Here is a 19966-nt window from a genome sequence, read left to right on the forward strand (position 1 = left end):
GCTTATAGTGCAGGACCGGGTATAACGCGGTTTTTTTAAACCACCGGTTCGCCTCCCATAGAACTCCATGTAATTACATACCGCTTAAAACGCAGGCGCGCGAAGGGAAATACCGGTTATAGTGCGGTTTCTGGCACAGCCCGCCGACCGCGCCGACGACCGGAGCAGCGAGCACGCTTCCCTGTGCGACACTAAATAACTGCGCTGACGGCGCGAGCCGCAAGCGTTGCGCAAGCGGCACTCGCGGGGCAAGGAGGTTGCTCGAAGAAGCGGGAGAAGCGAAGAGAGAGGTTTCAGTTGCCCTAGCGACGGAGGGATGCACGCACGTGTCGTTCACGTGCGTGCGTGAACGACGACCGCAACGACAGACCAATCGCAGGTCGAGGAGAAGTGTTCGCGCGCGTTGCATGCACCACTATTGGCCCTCTCCTCCCCCCCCCCACCATCTTTCACAACGCTTAGAAGAAGAAGAAGCATGCCGGTCGCGGGCCGGCTGCTGGTTGTGATCAACGTTGTGATCGTCGTCGTAGACGGCGTTCATCTCATCGTTCCGCGTAAAAGCGCTATCCTTGACTGAATTTTCGTTGTGTGTCGCTATGATAACCCAGCACGTACTAGAAGGGAAGATCCACCTACTCGAGCGGCGATGTCGTGGCGGCGCTCTCAAGACGGCAGAAACAGAAACGCCCGTGTCGTCGTGTTTGTTTACTTCGACTACAGTGGTGATTTCTAAGCATTTGTGTCCTCGAACATTGCCCGGATTTCTTATTTGGCGCATTTCATGCGTGTGCTCAAGTTCAAGGTATTACTGGCGCGTACCGTATGAAGGATGCGAATTTTCACGCGTTTTCATCTCCGGAGAAAAGTGATTAGGGTTAGCAATCCTGAACGCTCGCAACGTCCGTCCGCAACCCGCGACGCCTCTAAAAGGCTGCGCCAGGCAAAAGCCGCTCATTTCTTTCAAAATGTGTGACACACTTGAGAGAGAAGTATGGTGAAATAAAGACTTTCCTCAAACTAAGCTTTATTTTTCATCTAACATAAAATAAATTCTTTTACAAAGGTAGGTTGTCTCATGGCATGTATTTTGGCCTGAAAAATTGATGCTTTGGTTATAACGCGGTACCGCTTATAGTGCGGATTTTCGCGACTCCCGCGACATACGTTATAGGCGGTCTACACTGTATTTGGTGTTGCTGCTGAGAAAGCTGAAGGGTTTTGGTAAGAGTACCCAGTAAGTCGTGAGGACATTCAGTTTCCCTTTCGAGAATGCTCAGCAGTCCTACTGAGAACTGTCAGCTGTTGCGCTCTCTGCATGAATGAAGAAGGGACGACCTTGTGGTAGTTCTTCAGTGCTGACAGGGTGTGTGCCTGCACTTCCCACAGGGAGGGCTGTACTTCAGAAACGGATCATGGCTCTACTCAGGAAGATTGAGCACTGCACTCAAGGCTGCTCTCAGGTGAGTCGTTTCTTGAACACTTGCAGTCCTTCCACAATTAAACTTTGTATCCGTCACTTGCGCTCTGAAACCACAGGACTATGTGTTGTGCTCTAGTCTCGGCTTCACGACATTCTTCTGCTTTTACAAAAGCCCGACAGGAGTGTTGAACCGTTGCTAGACTACGCTGTGCAAACCCTTCTAAACGGTCTTTAAGGGGGGACACTACCCAGACAAGTCAGCTTCTATACCACTTGCCTGATTTCAATCAATTTTGCAGTGGAAGTTTATACGAGTGGCAAGACAATCCCTGCCAAATTTTATCGACCTATGTCAATTTTGAAACTTGTTACAAATGTAACAATATGTAAGTTAGTGTGTTCGCTTAGAAAAACTATCATTTTAAAATAAAATAAAAATTTGTGATTTGTAGGTGTAATATAGTCATAGGAATACCCATAGCACATACCCAGCTAGTTATTTTGCTATATTACATTGTTCTTTGTAAGTATAACGCCATAAGAAGATAAACATTTTTTTTTTCATGTCTGCTCTTTTTTACAAATGTAGTTTTTTTAGCATGAAAGAATGTTAAAGTGGAAAAACTAACCAGCCAGGCATGTTCCTCACAAAATTCTGTCACAGAAAACCAAGAATAATTCTCTATTGCATAATAGGAAAACAATAGTTTTCCTAAAGTAAATTTTATGCTGAAAGGTGGAACGGAGAAGTATGCATTCAAAGTGCTCCAACCCCTACCTTTTCTTTGGATCGGTGGACCGAAAGTAATTTATAATCAATTAACTATGCAGTGTAAACTAATGAAACTTTCTGGGGATACCCTCCAGACGTTGGCAGATAATAAATGTGGCAGTTTTTCAAAATCAACTTTTTTTTTTTGCAAAAATTGTTTTTCTGCAAAAGAGTCCTTTGAAACACCCTTTGATAAGGACGTTTCGCCTTTATCAAAGGGCGAAACGTGTCTGGGAGTATGCACTCTTATGCATTGCATTGTTCACTCCTTGTTTTTTTTATTCTTGAAACAAATGAAAAAACAGACATGCAAGACAAGGGATGGCACAGGTGCTTGTCTTATACATTTATTCTCTTGTTTGTTTCATGACTCCTATTAACATGCTCGTCAGTTCCTCTGTCTTGATTCCTCCGTGTCAAATTTGACTGTATGCCTTACTTCACGGCTCGACGATTAGGTTGCGGTACTTCATCGGCTTGTCCGCGGCCTTCTCTTTTGTGTTGGGCCAAGGTTGTGTGGCTCTCTCTCGCCGTAATGTGGCCTGGCATCACACGTATATCCCCGTGCAGGCGTGGGAGGACACTTTCATGAACTGGGACGTGGTGACCAAGCTGCTGGTGAGCTACCCCAAATCGAAGCTGGAGGAGGGCCAGATCTGCGAGTCCCTGCATCGCACCATCGGCAAGCGCAGGGCGTCCCACCAGAGCACCGATCACGAGTTGGAGGTGGAAGCCATCTCTCTCCCTCTCCTTCATGGTCCCTCCCTCCCACTCTCTCTTTTTCTCTCCCTATATCTCTATACTTTTCTGTTTGCATGTAGTAGCCCTCCCTTGTGGTTACAATAACTAGAGGAAGCAAAGGGGTGAAATGTACAAAGCGTCATAGGGACGCAAGACGCACAGCAGGGCTCTCCTTTTTTTAAGCGACAGGCACGCTACACTCGAGAGAACATCCCGTGGAATAGATCTCCACCTATATTATAACTCGTAAGGGCAGTCTGAGAACATTCTATTGCCGGTTAGCAAATGTTGTTTGATGTCACTCACTTGTTCCCAGTTTAAAAATCAGTCCAGTTGGAGCTGGATTACGAAACTAGTCCCACCTGGATATCCCGCTGGAAGTGTGTCTTAATCCAGCTGGATGCAAAGGGACTCAGTTGGGACCATTTCCGTAATCCAGCTCTAACTGGACTGATTTTTACCTGGAAGAAGACATACAGGCAAAAAAAAAAAAAAAAGTGAATATGTGTTACCGTAACAAGCGCTCAGTGCTGCACCAAGTACATGAGGTGTTATGTTTATAATTTTGTAAAACTAGGCCTTCAGGCACACTTTAAATCACATTTATTACTCTTAGTAGCAGGATGGATCATAGCCGATGCCAGGGGACATCTGCCTAGACGAGGAGCAAACATAGTTGCGGATAAAAGGACGTGCCACACGCCGGTATCGGCTCGCATCACCCCAGTGGCAACTGCGCAGACGACCGGACCAGGGAGACCTTTGATTCTTGGGCCCCAACAGTAAAGTAACGTCGAGTTTCTTTCGTTGTCATTCGCCGCAACTGCTACAATGACACGAGCCGAAACTTGCGCGTTGCGTGCCACTCTGGTCGAAGATTTTCGCTGCCGTTCCCTCGCAGGCAGCGGACATAGGTTAGCATACGCGGTGGTTGCGTGGTGTGCCGTTTCGGCCGACGGAGGCAGGGAGGGAGGAGTAACGTGTTTTCCTCCCCCGCAGCTTCCCTACACCTGCCGCCGCGTCTTGATTAGCCTGGAGGTAATTGTCCCCTTCTCCAGGGCAGACGAGTGACGTGTGACTTTGACCTCGGCCCCCTCTTACCCGCAGGACCAGCTCAACGAATGGGCCAACATGACTGGCTTCCTCTGCGCCCTGGGCGGTGTCTGCCTCCAGAGGAAGTCCTCCTCCAGGCCCAGGTGGGGCTCACTCTCGGGGCAGTTGGGCGTAGTGTCGGGGGAGCGGCTGAGGAAAGCTTCCCTGGCCAATCGGTCTAGTTGCAGTAGAGCAGTGCAAAGACCTACAGACTTCGTTAAAAGGAAACAAGCCTAAAATGCAAATATAAAAAAAAAAAGAAAGATTTTTTTGGGTTTTTTAGTTTTAGAAATTAATTATATACCCTTACACCAAATTTCATAACCATGTGCCAAATACGGTCATACCTCGATGTAACTAAGTCGCTGAAATTCTGAATTTACTTCGTCACATTGAAATTTCGCTACATAGAAATTCGAGGCTAACATTAAAGAAAGTCTCCACAAATGTTTCTCGGGTGCACAAAACTCACCGAGGACGACTCTATTTCAATTGAAAGTAGTCCGTCACCTTTTCCTGGGCCACTCTTGGCATTATTATTGGCATCACACAACGTTCGCATAGCCAGACGGCCTGCATCGCGTCTTCGTCTTGCTGTGTGATTGCAACCGCCTCAAGACATTGATCGCGTCCACCACCTGACGGTTACTGGGCACATAGCAAGTACCTTGCTCATCAGGCTCGATGTCGTCCCCGTCTTGCGAGTTCCCACGAACATCGCTAGCTACCGCCTCGTCGGTCACCTCCTCCGTCGCAATGGCAGCAGAGTCGGCGTATAGAAAGTCGTCGAGGTCGACGTTGTCAGGGGTGACTTCATCGCCTTCAAGGCTCCATCGCCCAGGAAAATGAGAAACGCACGCTTTTAGTGAGGTCTCGAAACAAACTACTTAGCACGAACGAGCCGACGGACGAAACAACGGCGGCTCTGGTGTCCTCTTGTAGCCATTCTGTACACCACACTTACCAGATTCGGCCGTTTCACCCTTTGCGCTTTATTGGGGGCCCATTTCAGCGCATGGGCTTCCCAAAATCTCCTTTGGGACCCAAAAGTTTGTGACAAATTGCCCATGAAATTTCGTTACATCGAAATTTCGGCAAACGGGACTTCGTTACATAGAGGTCAAAAATGCATGGCGTGCATACAATTGCGGTTAGAAAAAGTTATGTACTTCGTTACATCGGGGGTTTTGTTGCATAGAAGTTTGTTACATCGAGGTTTGACTGTAGTTACATTGATATAAAATATTTCCAACATATTGTGAGGCTGTAACAAAGTAAAGGAGTTCAATGTTTGAATGCATTTTTCTCAATTCCACTTTTTGCTGCAAATTTCGTACGAAGGAATCTTTTTTTAGGAGGTAAAAGTATCCTGATACCACAATCAAGATGTTTCTGAACTGAAATGTACTGGAGAATCGGGCTGTCTGCTTTATTTTGTTTTAAGTTAAAGTCCTTCCTAAGAAAAAAACTGTTTTCATAAATTGACATAGGGCAGATATGCATCTCATATTTTGAGGTAGTGAGTCTTCCTGAAATATTTACATTTGAGTTTTAAAAACTAGACAGCCCGAAGTCCCACATCTCCCACTTTATATTCGAGCAATCGGAATGGTGCTTAATAGGTTCATTTGCATATCATAGGTTTCTCAACGAACAATGACACATCTTCTTATGCAGTTGCGTAAAATTGTTCTAAAGAGCTGAACGTGTGCACACTACTCCTTATGTTAAATCTGTCCTGCAAATTTCCTACCGGTCGCTTGAGTAGTCCAGAAGTTGAATCTCTAGCCAGTGTCTCCCCCCCAACATTAAAAGCTTGTTTGCACACTTGCAACAGCTTACGGCCGAGTGTCTCATGATCTCTTACGGCAAGAGCACACCGGCGCCGCCTGTGGGGCAGTTGTGGAATGTTCACAGTTCCCGCAAATTTTCTGCGTTTTTTGCGTATCATGCTTTTTGTGTTGGCTCGTTAAACTTTTGACAATGTTATGAACGATTATTTCTTCTAGATGGTACATACAAATTTGATCTCTCATACACTGCAAAACCTTCGCTCGAGTGAAATGCGGTTACAGAGCCTCCTCGTAGGTGGCACCAGTGTGCCAGCGTGTTCTCTCGTCGTACAAGATCCCTAGAACTCGGTCGTAAGCAAACGCAAGTGCGTGAATGGGCCTTGATGCGCACACTCAGATAGGGTAAATCAAAGCTTGAACTGAGGGAACAGATAATTTAGTGGTAGAACTATAGAGAGAGTTAGGGGAATGAGGAACCCCCGTAATTACTCCGTAGAACCCAGTTTGAGAACCAATTGCTTGAAGTGGCATTCAAACGAGAGAAAAATCTGACGGATTTTTCCACAGCGAGCATCATGAGGTGAAAACGTTGCCCTTTTGCGATGCAGCGTGGTGACATCAGCCCCGCTGCATAGGGGTTAAGCGGAATGCTCAGGCTGAACCAGTTTGGGGGCGGACAAATTTGCCTTTAAGGACGCTTTGTCCAAAAACACTAAACCCAGGGAGAAAGAAATTTTTTTTCTACCTAATTAGCGCAGGCCTAATTGATAATAAAAATTCGTCAGAAACAAAATTTTTTTTTGCTCAATATTTATGTTACAACACAAATTTTTCGATTTGTATGCGAAACCAAAATTGTATTCCTGTGGGATGATGATGATGGCCTTCGTACCCACCTAGTGTGCTAACCGAGTTCGCTGGATGCTTCAGAGTAACGACACTTCAGCCATCTTGGTGCTTAAGATTATGGTTGCCAGTTATCTAAAGATGTATCTGAAATCGTAGGAAACGCTTTTCCGTCCTTCAGAAATGTTAAAACAGTTTGCGACAGAGCAAAATGATATCACCTGAGCTTCCTAGCACCGCATGTAAAGCTGAGGAAGTCGCATTTTTGAATTGTGGCGATCGACAGTTGCGCCTGCTCTGCACTAAGCACCAAGATGGCGGCGCCCGCTAGCAAATCAGGGAACGGAATGCCAATACACTAAGCTTTGCTCATTTACTGTCTCTATGCTGGACCTCAGAGTGCAGACTACCTGATTTCAAACACTATCATCATCATCTCACAGGGATACAATTTCGGTTTCTCTTGAAAATCGAAAAATTTTAATAGCATAAATATTGGGTAAAATTTTTTTTTTTTTTTTTGAATCTTTGTTTTGAGACATGCATGTCCTAATTAGGTAGAAAGCATTTTTTTCCCCCCCTAGGTTCCGTGTTTTTTTTTAAAAGCTTTGGCGTTAATTTGTCTGTAGTAATGTCAAGACTGGAAGCTGGTAACACCAACATCCCTCCCACCTGCACTTCATTTGTGTGAACCACAAAACCGAAAAGGAGTTGCTCCCGCTGCTGATGTCGCGCTCATCTGTCTACAGATTTCTCCTCTGTGTCAATATACCGCTTTAGGATGTGCTCCTTCTGCACTTCTCGCTCGATTCACAGAAACTGGGAGGGAAGGGGGCAAGTCTTCCTGTGCCATGTGCACATTGCCACTCTGCAGATTAGTGGTTGCCAACCATATAACGTGCGTGTCTGTGCAAGTGATTCTGCAGCTGTTCGGTCCCACCACGTACCACCTGCGTGACTTTTGCCCAGGTCCTCCCTGTACGCATACAGCGTGCCTCACTCGGCACTGTCCCTGGATTCGAGGAAAGGTGGCATGCTGACACCGGGACAAGACATCCAGTTTTGCCCCGTCACTCAGTGAGTGTTTGAGGGGTGCTTAGTTTAGTTTCAGTCACTCGTCTGGTTTCAGTCCTCCGAAAAGGCATCCTAGTGTAACTTCTTGTGGTAAACGAACCTGATTTTGTCTTTTAAGGGTCAGTGCTGCTTCTAGAGCTTTTTCTAATATATAGCTTGTGATCCAATTCAAACAAAATTGATGTAGCTCATCTGCCTTCACAATCTGACAGCAAATGTGTACCTTGTTTTTATGTACCCTAGTTAGTTTTGTTAATGTTAAAACTTACATTTGCAAAGATTCTGGGAAGGATTACGACAGATTGAAATACTGAAATCAGAAAAACTTATCTCAATAAACTGAAAGGCCTGTGGAATCCGATAAGCTATAAATGAAAGTTCTAGGATGATTTGTATGGTTTTGATTACACTTGGGAATTTTTTAGTTTTTAAAGTATTTGTTGCAGAAAACAAAAAAACGCATCTAAAAAAAAAAAAAAAAAAAACTGATGTCATATTTAACATATTATACCCCTTATTGCATAGCTCACATATACACCTACCAAAGAAAGGAAAAATTATGAAGATTGAATAAATGCAAGTGGAGATATGGCTTCCATAAAATAGCAAAATGTGTAAATTGTTCATTCTGAAATATAACAACAAAAAACATGTTCAGACCCGTTTTCCAATGTTTCAAAGACAATACTTTAAGGTAAAAGAGACTTAATTCACAAAAATACCTCAGGACAAGATAAGTGCCTGTCAGTCCTCAAAAACATAATTAAAAAAAAAAGTGTTTGTTCTTACTATTTTTTGTCTCAAAGAGCAGTGTCTCCCCTTAAAGGGCCACTAAAAAGGATTCTGCGATCGTCTGTTTTTGGTCATAACTGATTCTACGGGCCTAAAAATTTATAAATTACAATCACGTGATACCGATTTTCCTATTTAAAACGTGATGAAAAATTGGGATACACCACTTTCTGAGCGGATTTTTACGCTTGGGAAAGGCGGGACATACCCCAGCAGCGGTGTCAGCGCAATAACAATGGGCGCTCATCAACCTATCGCAAGCCACCTCTCTGAGAGGTGGCTTGCGATTGAGAAATGGCTTCTGATTGGCCGACGAGTACCCATCGTCACCACGCTGACACTGCTGCTGGTGCATGCCCTGCCCTCCCTGAATGGAAAATTCCGCTCATAAAGGGGTGTGTCTCGACCTTTTGTTACGTTTTTAATAAAGAGATCCACGTCACTTGATAGTGATTTTTGAATTTTTAGGATGCTTAGGATCTGTGGGATCAGTAAAACCAAGAGCAGATTGCAGAATCCTCTTTAGTGCCCTTTTAAGGGCTTTTTCTAGACTAGAGACAAGAAAACTTTCTGTTCAGCTAGTCCCTCGCTGAACCACTATATGTGTATCACTGAATCTGAAAAGTTGATCATAGCTGGATTTATCTACTGGGAGCTGAAAGCCACATATTTTCGCTTGTACACTCTCTGAAGGGGGCCACAATAGCTGAAAAAGAAGATAGTTAATGAAAGGAGCAATCAACAATGAGATAGCAAGATAAAAGGGATTTCATAACTTATTTTTTTGTGCGACTTAATTTTTACAATCAGCTTTCTCAGTCGTTTGTTAGGTCCCCCACGTCTAATAATCCAAATAAGTTGGAACCAAGCCTAATTTCTACTTGTTAAATTAAATTAAGACTAAATATTTTTAAAGGGATACGGAAATGAAAATCGAATTGTATCTCTCACGTTGAGAAATAAGTTATCAACAATATCTGCTAATGACATTCACACGTTCATATTTTGAACGGATGGTTATTTTTATTGTTCCAAACGGCCAATTCCAGCAAGCGCTCGAAGAGCAGCCACTTGAGAGCGCGTTGCGTCACGGATGACTCGGCGCATTTCTGGCGCCGATTTTTTCAGCATGGTTAAGGCTGCGGGGAGGCTGGCATACTAGTTATGGGCTTTTCCACTCTGGGGTGTCAACGCGTTGCTACCTAGCCGTTCAAGATGCCCGAGGACCGGTTGGGCAATGCTAGCGAAGGTGAAGAAGTAACTCACCTGCGCTCCAAATTTCACTGACCTCCACTTCTTCTCAGTCCCATTCCGTCTCCCCACAGGAGTTGAATAGACGCAGGAGAAAAGGGAAATCCAGTTCGGCCAAATATGACAGGAGGCATGCGCATGCAGCTTGCTGCCGCACTTCCGGAGAGTGGCGTTGCCTTTATAGGAACGTGGGCGTAAAAACAGTCAAAGTAGCTTTGGAAACACCCATTAGGTGCATTTTACTAATTGGTTGATTAATTTTAAATAAAGTTTTGGTCTCTTTTTGAACAAGTAATTGGTGTCTGTGGTGCTGCCAGAACATAGGTGACTTTTGGACAGTAAAATAGCTGCTAGAATTTCGTTTCGGTACCCATTTAGTGCCTCCATTTCATCCTAAGCTTAGGAACATGTTGAAATCAATGGCACGCCACACTGGATGAATGCGCTGTCTGACGGTGTTCCCCGTGCACACATGAACACGACCCCCGTGAGAAGTAACATGCTGCCCTGCCCGCTGCCCAGGTTTGTGGGCCAGCTGCTTCGTCTGCTGGTGTGCCACAACGAGAAGTTTGGCACCCAGATCCAGAAGCACGTCAAAGACCTGGTGGCCCACGAGATGAGCCCCACCCTCTACCCGATCCTCTTTGACCAGATCAAGACCATCGTGGAGAAGTTCTTCGACCCTCAGGGCCAGGTTAGCCGGAGCCCTGCTCCTCCTCTTCCTGGGGTACCGAGAGAACGGTGCATCAAGCGTACTGGGACACCTCTTTCGTAAATTAATTCGTAAGAATCATAAACTTTACTAGAGCCGAGTTCCTTTGTTGGATTTTCCCGGGAACCGAAAAATGAAACATATTGTTTCAAAATCATATTGTCCAAAACAGGCTTCCAAAGGTCATAAAATAGGCATTCATACCCGGTGAGAAGCTTGCTTAAATCCTGGAGGCAGTGCAATACTGCCGATCCCAGAGGTATTGCACTGCTTTCTCGTGACTAATATGGTCTGAAACTCTGTGAGCTGTCATATGATAACAGAATTTTCGACTGATCTGAAATAGCATTTGTGAAAGAGACAGAGCCTGGCAACTTTGCGGTGTCGTGACTCAAGACTCGGGAGATCAGCATGAGATTTGAGTTCGATGACACTGGTGTGGTAAGAGTAATCGGAAAAGATAAATGTAGCTGCACGATTTTGAACGAATTTAAGTGATTTAGAGAGAGATCCGAGTCTGAGAGTTTGAGTGAGTGAGATTTTGAGTAAGTATGGGAGTTTGAGCTCATGAGTTTGAGTGAGTTTTTGAGTTTGATTGAATGGTAGTGAGACATTAAAGGTAAGTGCCTGCGGCTGTCAGGGGGATGGTGAGTTGTAGCTTCTAGTTTGTTTCTAGTCATTATTGTAAAAGTGCTGGAACAGAGATTTTTGGTTATGGGATGGTTGTGCGTTTGCACAACCTAAAATGTCGAACCCTTGTGTTGTCTGCCTGTACTGTCATTGCAAGCTTACTTTAACTTTGCTTGTAACTTTGGTACAAGTGTTCTGAGCACGGTCTAGATTAGGGCCACCATTACTGTCCTCCCCGTGTTTCATGGGCCACTGAAATTCATATCAACAAATTCACACAAAGCCTACAAGATGAGAAGGGCACTCGAGTGTTTAGTCTCCAGTGTGGCCATTAGTAACAAACTAAAGTGGCCGGATAAAAAGAAACAAAAAGTGAGGCATAGTTATGGCTGCATCCATGCACACCCACCTGAAAAAAATTGAATGCTAGCATTTGAATTACAAGTATACTAAGAGTACTGAGAGTAAACTAGTATAGTAAGACTACTGAGAGTATAATAAATATCTCACTTTTTTATCGATTGATTTATGGATCTATAGGGAGCACAGCAAATTAATAAAGTTTGATATATTGAAAAAGCCAAACATTGGTTGACCCAGAACGCAACAAAGGAGTGCTGTTTGTTGTGTTTCTGCAATAATCGTCTTTGTGTTTGCTGTGTGGCTCAATCAGGTTAGTTAGAAGCTATGATATTCTGTATGGCTGAGGCATCGTTTTTGTTGTTGGGATCTCTCTCTGTGGCAGGTGACGGTGATTGAGACCAACACGCAATTCATAGAGCACATCATCTTCATCATGAAGAGCGTCCTGGAGAACAAGGTGGACCACACCACCGAGCACCTAGGGGTCACCAGCATTGAGGCCATGATGCTTATCATCGTCAGGTGAGGCATGGAACATGCCTGTTTTGTCCTTTCACGCCAGTGATTTCCCTGCTTCTTTGAGGTTTGCATGTTTGTTTGTGCAGTAAGACTGGATCTGAGGAAGAAGAGTTGCAACTTTTGGCAGTGCTATTCGTAGCTCATACGGTAACTAGTAACGCGATACATTCACCGTGCTGGATTAGCCGGGACGGTTTGCAGCATGTACGCTGCGGTCCATTGAAAGGTGAGACAGAGTGCTATAGAAGTCCCAATCCTTTGCCCCCCCCCCCCCCCTAGCCACCTCGGTAGCTTTGAAGCAAAGCACCGACCGATGGATCCCAAGTTAGCGGGTTCGCATTTCGGCTGTGGTGCCTGCAATTCAACGGAGGTTCATTAGGCTAAAGGTTCTATGTAACCGAGATCCCGGTTGTATGTTGCAAGATCCCCGGGCAGTTAAAATGAATCCCGAGTCCTCTGCAGGGGCCTGCCAGATGTTCTTTGTTGGTTTGGCAAGTAAAGCCAGTACCAACTAGAAGACAAGGTCTGTGCCCTTCCCCTCCCAAACGTCATCTTTAGTGGACATGGAGGTAGGAAGCTTCTGGAGGGGACATAGCGGATCCACGCAGTGCCGCCTAGCTCGTGTCAGCGTCGCTACCACCACGTGTTGCGGCATCTCGGAACAAGCGCGACTCTAGCACATGGCATACTTTTGTAGAGCGTCAGCATGTTTGCCACTAGGGGGCAGGTTGGGGATAGAGTAACGACGACACCATGCGCAGGCTTCGTCTCCTGGGCAGCATTTCTAAAACCCCCAAATTTGACCTTGGTTGACCTTTCACGGCAGGTACGTGCGGCACTTGGACACCACAGTGCACGCACTGCACATCAAGACGAAGCTATGCCAGCTGGTGGAGGCCACGATGGCCCGGCGGGACGACCTGGCCTTTCGGCAGGAGATGAAGTTCCGCAACAAGCTGGTGGAGTACCTGACGGACTGGGTGATGGGCAACAGCCATCAGATGGCGCCCCCCGGCTGCGGGGACGTGACGGCCATCACCCGGGACCTGGACCAGGCCTGCATGCAGGCGGTGGCGGCCCTGCTGCTGGGCCTGCCCCTGCAGCCCGAGGAGAGCGACCGGGGGGACCTCATGGAGGCCAAGTCGCAGCTCTTCCTCAAGTACTTCTCACTCTTCATGAACCTGCTCAACGAGTGCAGCGAGGCGGCCCCCGAGGAGAAGGACCGCCACCGGCTCCAGTCCTCCAAGCTCGGGGAGCTGCGCACCTGCACCATCCAGGCCATGTCCAACCTGCTCAGCGCCAACATAGACTCGGGGCTCATGCACTCCATCGGTAAGCGAGGGCCTTCCCCCTGGCGGGATGCGCCTTGTTTCAGCGCGACTGGGCAAAAGACAGAAGCCGCAGCTCCAGCGAGCGAATCAGAGCGTCGGAACGGGGCACGCGATGACGTACAGTTGCGAGCATGCTCCTCCAGTGGAGAGCTGTCATGCGCTTTGTTTTGTCGCTCTAATAGACCATATTTAGAAGACACCAGCTGAACAAACCAAACTCTTTCCCGTGGCTAATAGACCAGTTGCAAAAGTCCCAAATGGCCGCACACTGAACAAGCAATGAATTATAAAGAAGATCCCGTATGCTCCTCCTTATATAACCCCATGACGCTGAAAAGAGCAAGGAAGAGGAACAGTAGCGCTGTTGAGCGTTTGCCCTTGCCCGTTCGCCTGCGTTGCCTCTGTTGCCCCTAAAGTCGCTGCTGTTGTCTTCTACAGCCTGTTCTAAGCGGCCAGTTCCTAGGATCCCTTTTGGTGCAACTTAAAGGGGCAATGCAACGATTTTATAATTAAAAGAATTTGCATCTCGTCATTTTTACGTTGTTTATCGTGTCCCGGAGGATAAAGAAAACATCTCCTTCATTAAAAATGTCGCGATTCCGCTGCATAATCGCAAAGCAAAAGTCGAGCTTTTTTCCCCACCTGCAGCCCCAAGTGGCAGCCGATGGAACTGCGGCGAAAAGATTATGTGACCTCGCTCGGCTCTAAGCTGCAGCACAACGCCCGCTAATGTCAGTAGAGAGAGGGAGAGGAAGCGTCCTCCGAGATAGCACACAAGAACCTACACGGCACTCCGAATGACGCCACTAGAAGGGGGACCAGGTCTGATCCTGAAGGCTGGGAGTGAGTTGAGGAGTGCCCGAAATGCCAATATTTATCTTTTTTTTACGCAACAACTAGGACATGCAGGCAAAATCGGTTTTCTGTTCTTTACTTCAGAAGTGTCAGAGAGCAACTTCCAGAAATCTTTGACCAAAGTCCGGAAATTGTTGCACCCCCCCTTTAAGGTGCAGCTCGTTCTGCAACAGGTCTATTGACTCGTGTATAGTGTAGGTGGAGTGAAAGCTAGAACGGCAGTGGAGGTTTTGATTGACAGATGATTTGTGAATGTCTCTTCCCAAAATATCTGTCACTTAAAGCCTCTGCTGCTGTGCTGCTGTTTTAGCTTCTTTCTCAAGTTTTGATTTGCTTGATAAAAATATTTATCAGCTGCATTTAGCCTCACTAGACACATGTGTATGTCTCTCCTAATGTTGTACTCAGGGACTTAGAAGCATGTCAGAAGAGCTTACAGTGACAGGAGTCTTACATATTTTGCCTGCTTTTTCTCAAAACAGTGCAGAAGCTACGTCTGCCTAGTCAATCATTGTACAAACATGTAGTCATGTGCGACTAGTAGATTTTAAGTTTGAAGCAAGTAGTAGTTTTGGACAAATATTTTCAGATTGAATATAGAATAGTTTCTCTAAGTTTTTCACTACTGTTGCGCCATACTTAAATGAAAACCCAGCTGAACTCACGAAGATTGTTCCCAAGCTTCCACCTGTCCATTTCCGTGCTAATTTTAATTTAAGTTATATTTATTGACTTTGGCCTCAGAAAGTTCAATGCCTACATTGTGATGGCAAGGAAATGACTGATCTTACATAAAATATTCTTTCTTCAATTACAAAATAACAAAAAAAATGAATCTCGGATGGTGAGTGCAGGTTGTCAAGGCCTCCCTGGCTAAATTATACTCTTGCATAATAGCCACAGTTTAATCTTGAAAATTTTACTGCAATGCAGTTATAAACATTCACAAGGTTTCCATTTCTTTTTAAATGCACCAGGTGTGCACGTGCACCATCCTGCTTTAAAAGCGTTTTTCTCCTATGCAGCGCAACTGCAATATTTATACCTTTTGAAACGTTGATTGCAGCTGGTTATCCCCGTTAAGTGCACTCTTTACCGAGCACCGGTACACTGCAGTAAAGCAACACCCACAGGGCTCGCGCCGGCGGGCATTGCTTCTCTGCAGCGCACCAATGCTCAGTAGAAGCGCGCTCAGTGGGGCTTACCTGCCGCAATCAAGACATGAAAAAATATCAATGTCACAGTCCATCTCGAAGTGAATATCGAATAGCATATTATTCTAAACTACTATGTTTGGAAATTTGAATATTCGCACAACGCTGCAAACATGTGATGTCTAATGCAGTGGAGGTTTATTGCAAACATTTGCACCGCTCGCATTTAGTCTTATTGAACTTTTGTATTAATTTTAATGTATTTTCCTCAGGAAACATGTTATGCACATAACTAGTGGGGATTCTAAGTTTTGTTAACCAGAAAGCAGGGATGATGTACTGTGGCATTTGTTCAGTGTACCAATGAAAAAAACAGTCACAGAAAATCCAGTTCACAGCACTATTTATTAGGTTAAGGTGATATATCTATGGAAACACCGCAAATACTACAGTACAACCACTCTGTATTGGCCTCGAGATTGACCTAGAGGTGGCGCTACTGTCGTGCTATCATCATCATCAAAGCGGGGATAGAAGTACGGCCGCCCCATAGACTCTCCACGTTCGCGCGCGAGGCGGCGTAGGTTCTTGCGTTTATTTTGTCACATAGGATCGGTGGGAAAGCAATTCTAGCGAAAAATGGTGCGGTGCTGTTCGGTCCTTCGGTGAAAATCAGATTGTGTGACCATCATATGGCTTAAATTTAAATAATTGCTCGTGTAGTTGCGTCGTCTGCTCTAGGCAGGCATTGGGAAGCATGGATCACCACGACGGATGCCTGTGTTCGGCTGAACTCCACTAATTATGTTAAATATATTCTTTTTAATGGATGTATCGGTTCACCAGCTTGGGAATTCAACAAAACAATAAATTCCACCCCAGATAACATAATATTGGTACTGTGGCCTGTAAAAACCCAAAATCAATGTTTTTTTTTTTTGCTTTTAGTTTTTGCAGTAATATAAATAAATGTTTAGCTTGAAGAGAAGTTATTGCTGTATTGGAAATTACCATGCAATTGAGTTCCGCTGCAGCCAATGTTTCCCTTTACTGTACCATGGTGTGGGTAAGTTTTTCGGAGTGTGAACATTCTACTACGTTGCGATGAGGAGAGAGTGCCTCTTCTAGTTACGATCCGCAAACTGCTCGTTGGCAGGACAACTGCAACAAGTGAAACAAACTGTTCTAATAAATATATCTGCTGCGAGTGTGACTAACGAGTGTAACCGAGCAACGCAGCAGCGTTTGTGGCATTAAATGTTCTTCTCAATAGGGGGGGTTGACCCGATTCAATTTTCTTGGTGAGAGCCGCGGATGTCAAGAGGCTAATAGTATAAATTTCTGGCTAAATAACCTTCTATTCAAACACAGTAGACTCTGCAACTTCAACAAACGACTCGCACCATGACACAGACAGCATCGGCCGCAGCGACACTCTTTTACTGATGAGGGATAGCGACCGTCATGAGACTTTCCGATCACCCTCTGCCCTCACCTAACGTGTATTGGGACTGGGCAGTTCATTGATTAACATTCAGAGTGTTCAAGTAGTGCTTTAATTACGATTTTTTTGCCATTTAATTGGAATTTTGTGCTGGAGAAAGTCAACAAAGAGTAAAAAATGCATGCTTTAATATTTTTGAGGTCTTTATTTCTTTCATGACACAGGCTTGCTCAATAAACCACTTCAGCGTGCTTGTGATTGTCACTAAGGTGATTATACTGTTTAAATGATAACTTAAAAATTACTTCACTTACAAAAATATGAACACGGGAAGTGTTCATATTTTTGTAGGTGTCAAATGTGAAGTTTAAAATGGGAATGCAATATGCCATTTATGACATAGTAAAAATAGTAAAAAAATGTGTAGTTTTAACGTCTTTCATTCTATATGACTGGCGAAAAATAAACGAACTGATTTATTGATTGATTAGTCTATTAAAAGGTAGTGGGGTGATTTCAGATAAGATCGACCAAAGGGTGGCTGGTCGACATTTTTAAATCAACTGATCTTTTTATATGACATTGTCTAGTGTCTGGTATAAACGAATCCACACTTAGTTTTGACCAGAAAAAAAATTTGGAGACAAGAAAAATCGTAAGGCAGGGAGAGGTGGACAGTTGCAATAACGCGCACTGATGGAGGGGGCAAGTTTGAAAGTGAATAATTAAAACAATAAAATTAGGAAAATTTTAAAACTTTTTACAAACAAACTATGGGTACAACTTGCTTGTAATATAAAGTAATAATATTTATTAAAAATTTATTTAGTTTTCTAAAAACTGCCAAACATGCCTGCTCGAATGACAAATGGCAAACTTTGGAAATCTGTATCTCATGAAATAATTTAATCATTATTACATAACTTGCAGACATTATTTTACTAATATATGGCTATTATTGAAAAAATAAATAAGGTATCTGAGTGACACAATAGTTACAATATATTTAGGCAAACATGGGAAAAAAATCAAACAAAGAAAAATTCCAATGCGAATAAAAAAAAAACACCACCTTCGATTTTTTTTTAAATTTGGGTACCCTGTTATACTCTATTTCGGCATTCATTTCTATTAAAAACATGTTGCATCATTGCACTGTGAAAGAAGAAACAACTCCCCAAAGTAGGGTCCTTTTTCAAAGCCTACACTTAGCAGTGTCCTATACAAGAAGTGACTCTGAGTTCCAGTTTCATGAAACTTGCACAAATCTTTTATATACATTTATTCAGATGAGGTCATTGATAAAAAGAGCGATCGGTCACACAGTAAAAGGGAGGAGAAACTATATACAGCATTTTACATAAGCGTACAAAGTGGTATCATATTAGAGACTAATGATTTGAGAAAAGATGATGCAGTGTGAAGTTGTACCTTCCGGTATATTTTACATCTAGAGTAAAATAAATAATTTTACTTCCACACACAAAAACAAAGATGTAATAGTAAGATATTTAGGTTGGCTGTGTATTTACGATTACAAACAATTTCAGGTGACGGATGCCATAGTGCCTAACTGGAGCAGCTTCGATGCTCTCGGTGTATGAATGAATCGTGGCAAGCCGATATATTTTATCCTGCTCGAGGATAACATTTTGGGATTTTTTTTATAGTGATCAGATAAAAATTATTAGTAACCACCAACAAAAACAGTAGGTTAAATACCCCGTGAAGAAAAACGTGATAAATAAGATGTCCCTGCATTCAAAATGAGCAGTCCTTAGGAAATCAAATTCGGCACTTTACGCTAAGGTTTTCCTCGCTGTACCCATTTAATAAAGTTGCTTCCAAGCAGATCCGACTGTCCGTGCTACATATACGTCACAGGTCCCGTCTGTTGATGACTTGCTGAGCCGCCACGCGTGCCAAGACTGAATGCCAGGGAAGGCGCGCACCGTCAGCCACTCTTCTTTTTTTTGTTCACGATACTGAACAACCTCATTTTCGTCCAGATATACAAGTTGCACGCCTTTCAGTTTCTTTGATAGAACGCTCACCATTGTCCTGGCCGTCTGAATTGTGCTTACTGAACGTTCTCTCAGGTTGTTCAGCGTGGCCTGGTGCTTCACGAGTCCGCCAACTCCGTCACATGCATTTTTCCCATGTCCAGATGCAGAAAATAACCACTGGGCTTGTGGGCAATCGTCCTTTGCAAATTGGTGAAGCTGGTAGCGATTCTTGAAATGACTGGCGGCGCCGTCACTTACGTACGTCACGTACGAGTATACCGCAACGTTGTCTTCAACCCACTCCTTCACTTTTTCTAGAGCCAAGCAAGCGTGAGCGGCGTCGTGACACAGGTCCTCACTGATGATGGCAAAGCTGTTTGTAGATTTTCTTGTCGTCACTACACATGTAAATATCGAAACTTGTTTTTTTTTTTTTCCAGTGATATGCTTGCACTTCGTCAGGAAGCACGATGGTCCAGTTTTCAGCAAAGTCAAAATGAAAGACAATGCTCCCGCGTTGCATGCACTGTTTTTCATCGTAGATCGCTTTACCTTGCGTTTGCCGGATATGGTTGTGAAGTACCCAACTTCCAACCGTCACTTGGATGACTTTTAGGAAAGTCTCAGGTTCCAAAGTTTTCTTCACAAGGTCCCCGGACTCCCATGTTGCAAGCACAATCTCTTCATCCTCCGGGATATCAAGTTCCTGGAGTGTAAGAAACTGGCCTTTTGGGCAGTGATCACAGTCTCCTTGAAGGCACAGTTCTGTTGCTGGGTCGCACAGAAATGCCGAGTTCATTTCACCAGTGTTGAATGTTGAGCCTGTAACGTTCTCTAGAGCGGCAATACAAAGATAATAATTGGCGCAGCGCACACAACCGCACACTTCCTGGTGTGGAATACATTGGACCCATCTAGGGCGCAACGAATAAAATTTCGTTAGCCCAACGCCGGAATCGGGATGCTTGTCTTTGTATATACGGAAGGCCTCTCGTATTGAGCGTGTCATGAAGCGCTTTGGCACAAACGTTTTCTCTCCGTTGAGCATGACAGAGATGACGTCCTTCTGGTTGGGACTTTGGCGCGAACATTGTAGCTCGTCTTTCGTGGAGTACTCTAGGGCAGCAGACAGGTTCTCAGGGCTCACCTTGCACCTCGTGTAAAGATCCGG

General features: G+C 44.5%; 1 protein-coding gene across 1 annotated transcript in view; it reads left to right on the forward strand.

The window, feature by feature from the left end:
• The window catches only part of LOC115320979 (neurofibromin), a 121168-nt gene that overhangs the window by 28017 nt on the left and 73185 nt on the right, over positions 1 to 19966 (forward strand). The window contains exons 17-23 of the mRNA XM_040216203.3: positions 1387 to 1460; positions 2763 to 2918; positions 4041 to 4129; positions 7634 to 7741; positions 10304 to 10475; positions 11869 to 12008; positions 12832 to 13337. Coding sequence (XP_040072137.1) covers positions 1387 to 1460; positions 2763 to 2918; positions 4041 to 4129; positions 7634 to 7741; positions 10304 to 10475; positions 11869 to 12008; positions 12832 to 13337 — 1245 coding nt within the window. The remainder of the gene's footprint in view (positions 1 to 1386; positions 1461 to 2762; positions 2919 to 4040; positions 4130 to 7633; positions 7742 to 10303; positions 10476 to 11868; positions 12009 to 12831; positions 13338 to 19966) is intronic.

This window comes from Ixodes scapularis, unplaced genomic scaffold (genome assembly GCF_016920785.2).
Source record: "Ixodes scapularis isolate PalLabHiFi unplaced genomic scaffold, ASM1692078v2 PGA_scaffold1__304_contigs__length_218370807, whole genome shotgun sequence".
Lineage (NCBI taxonomy): Eukaryota > Metazoa > Arthropoda > Arachnida > Ixodida > Ixodidae > Ixodes > Ixodes scapularis.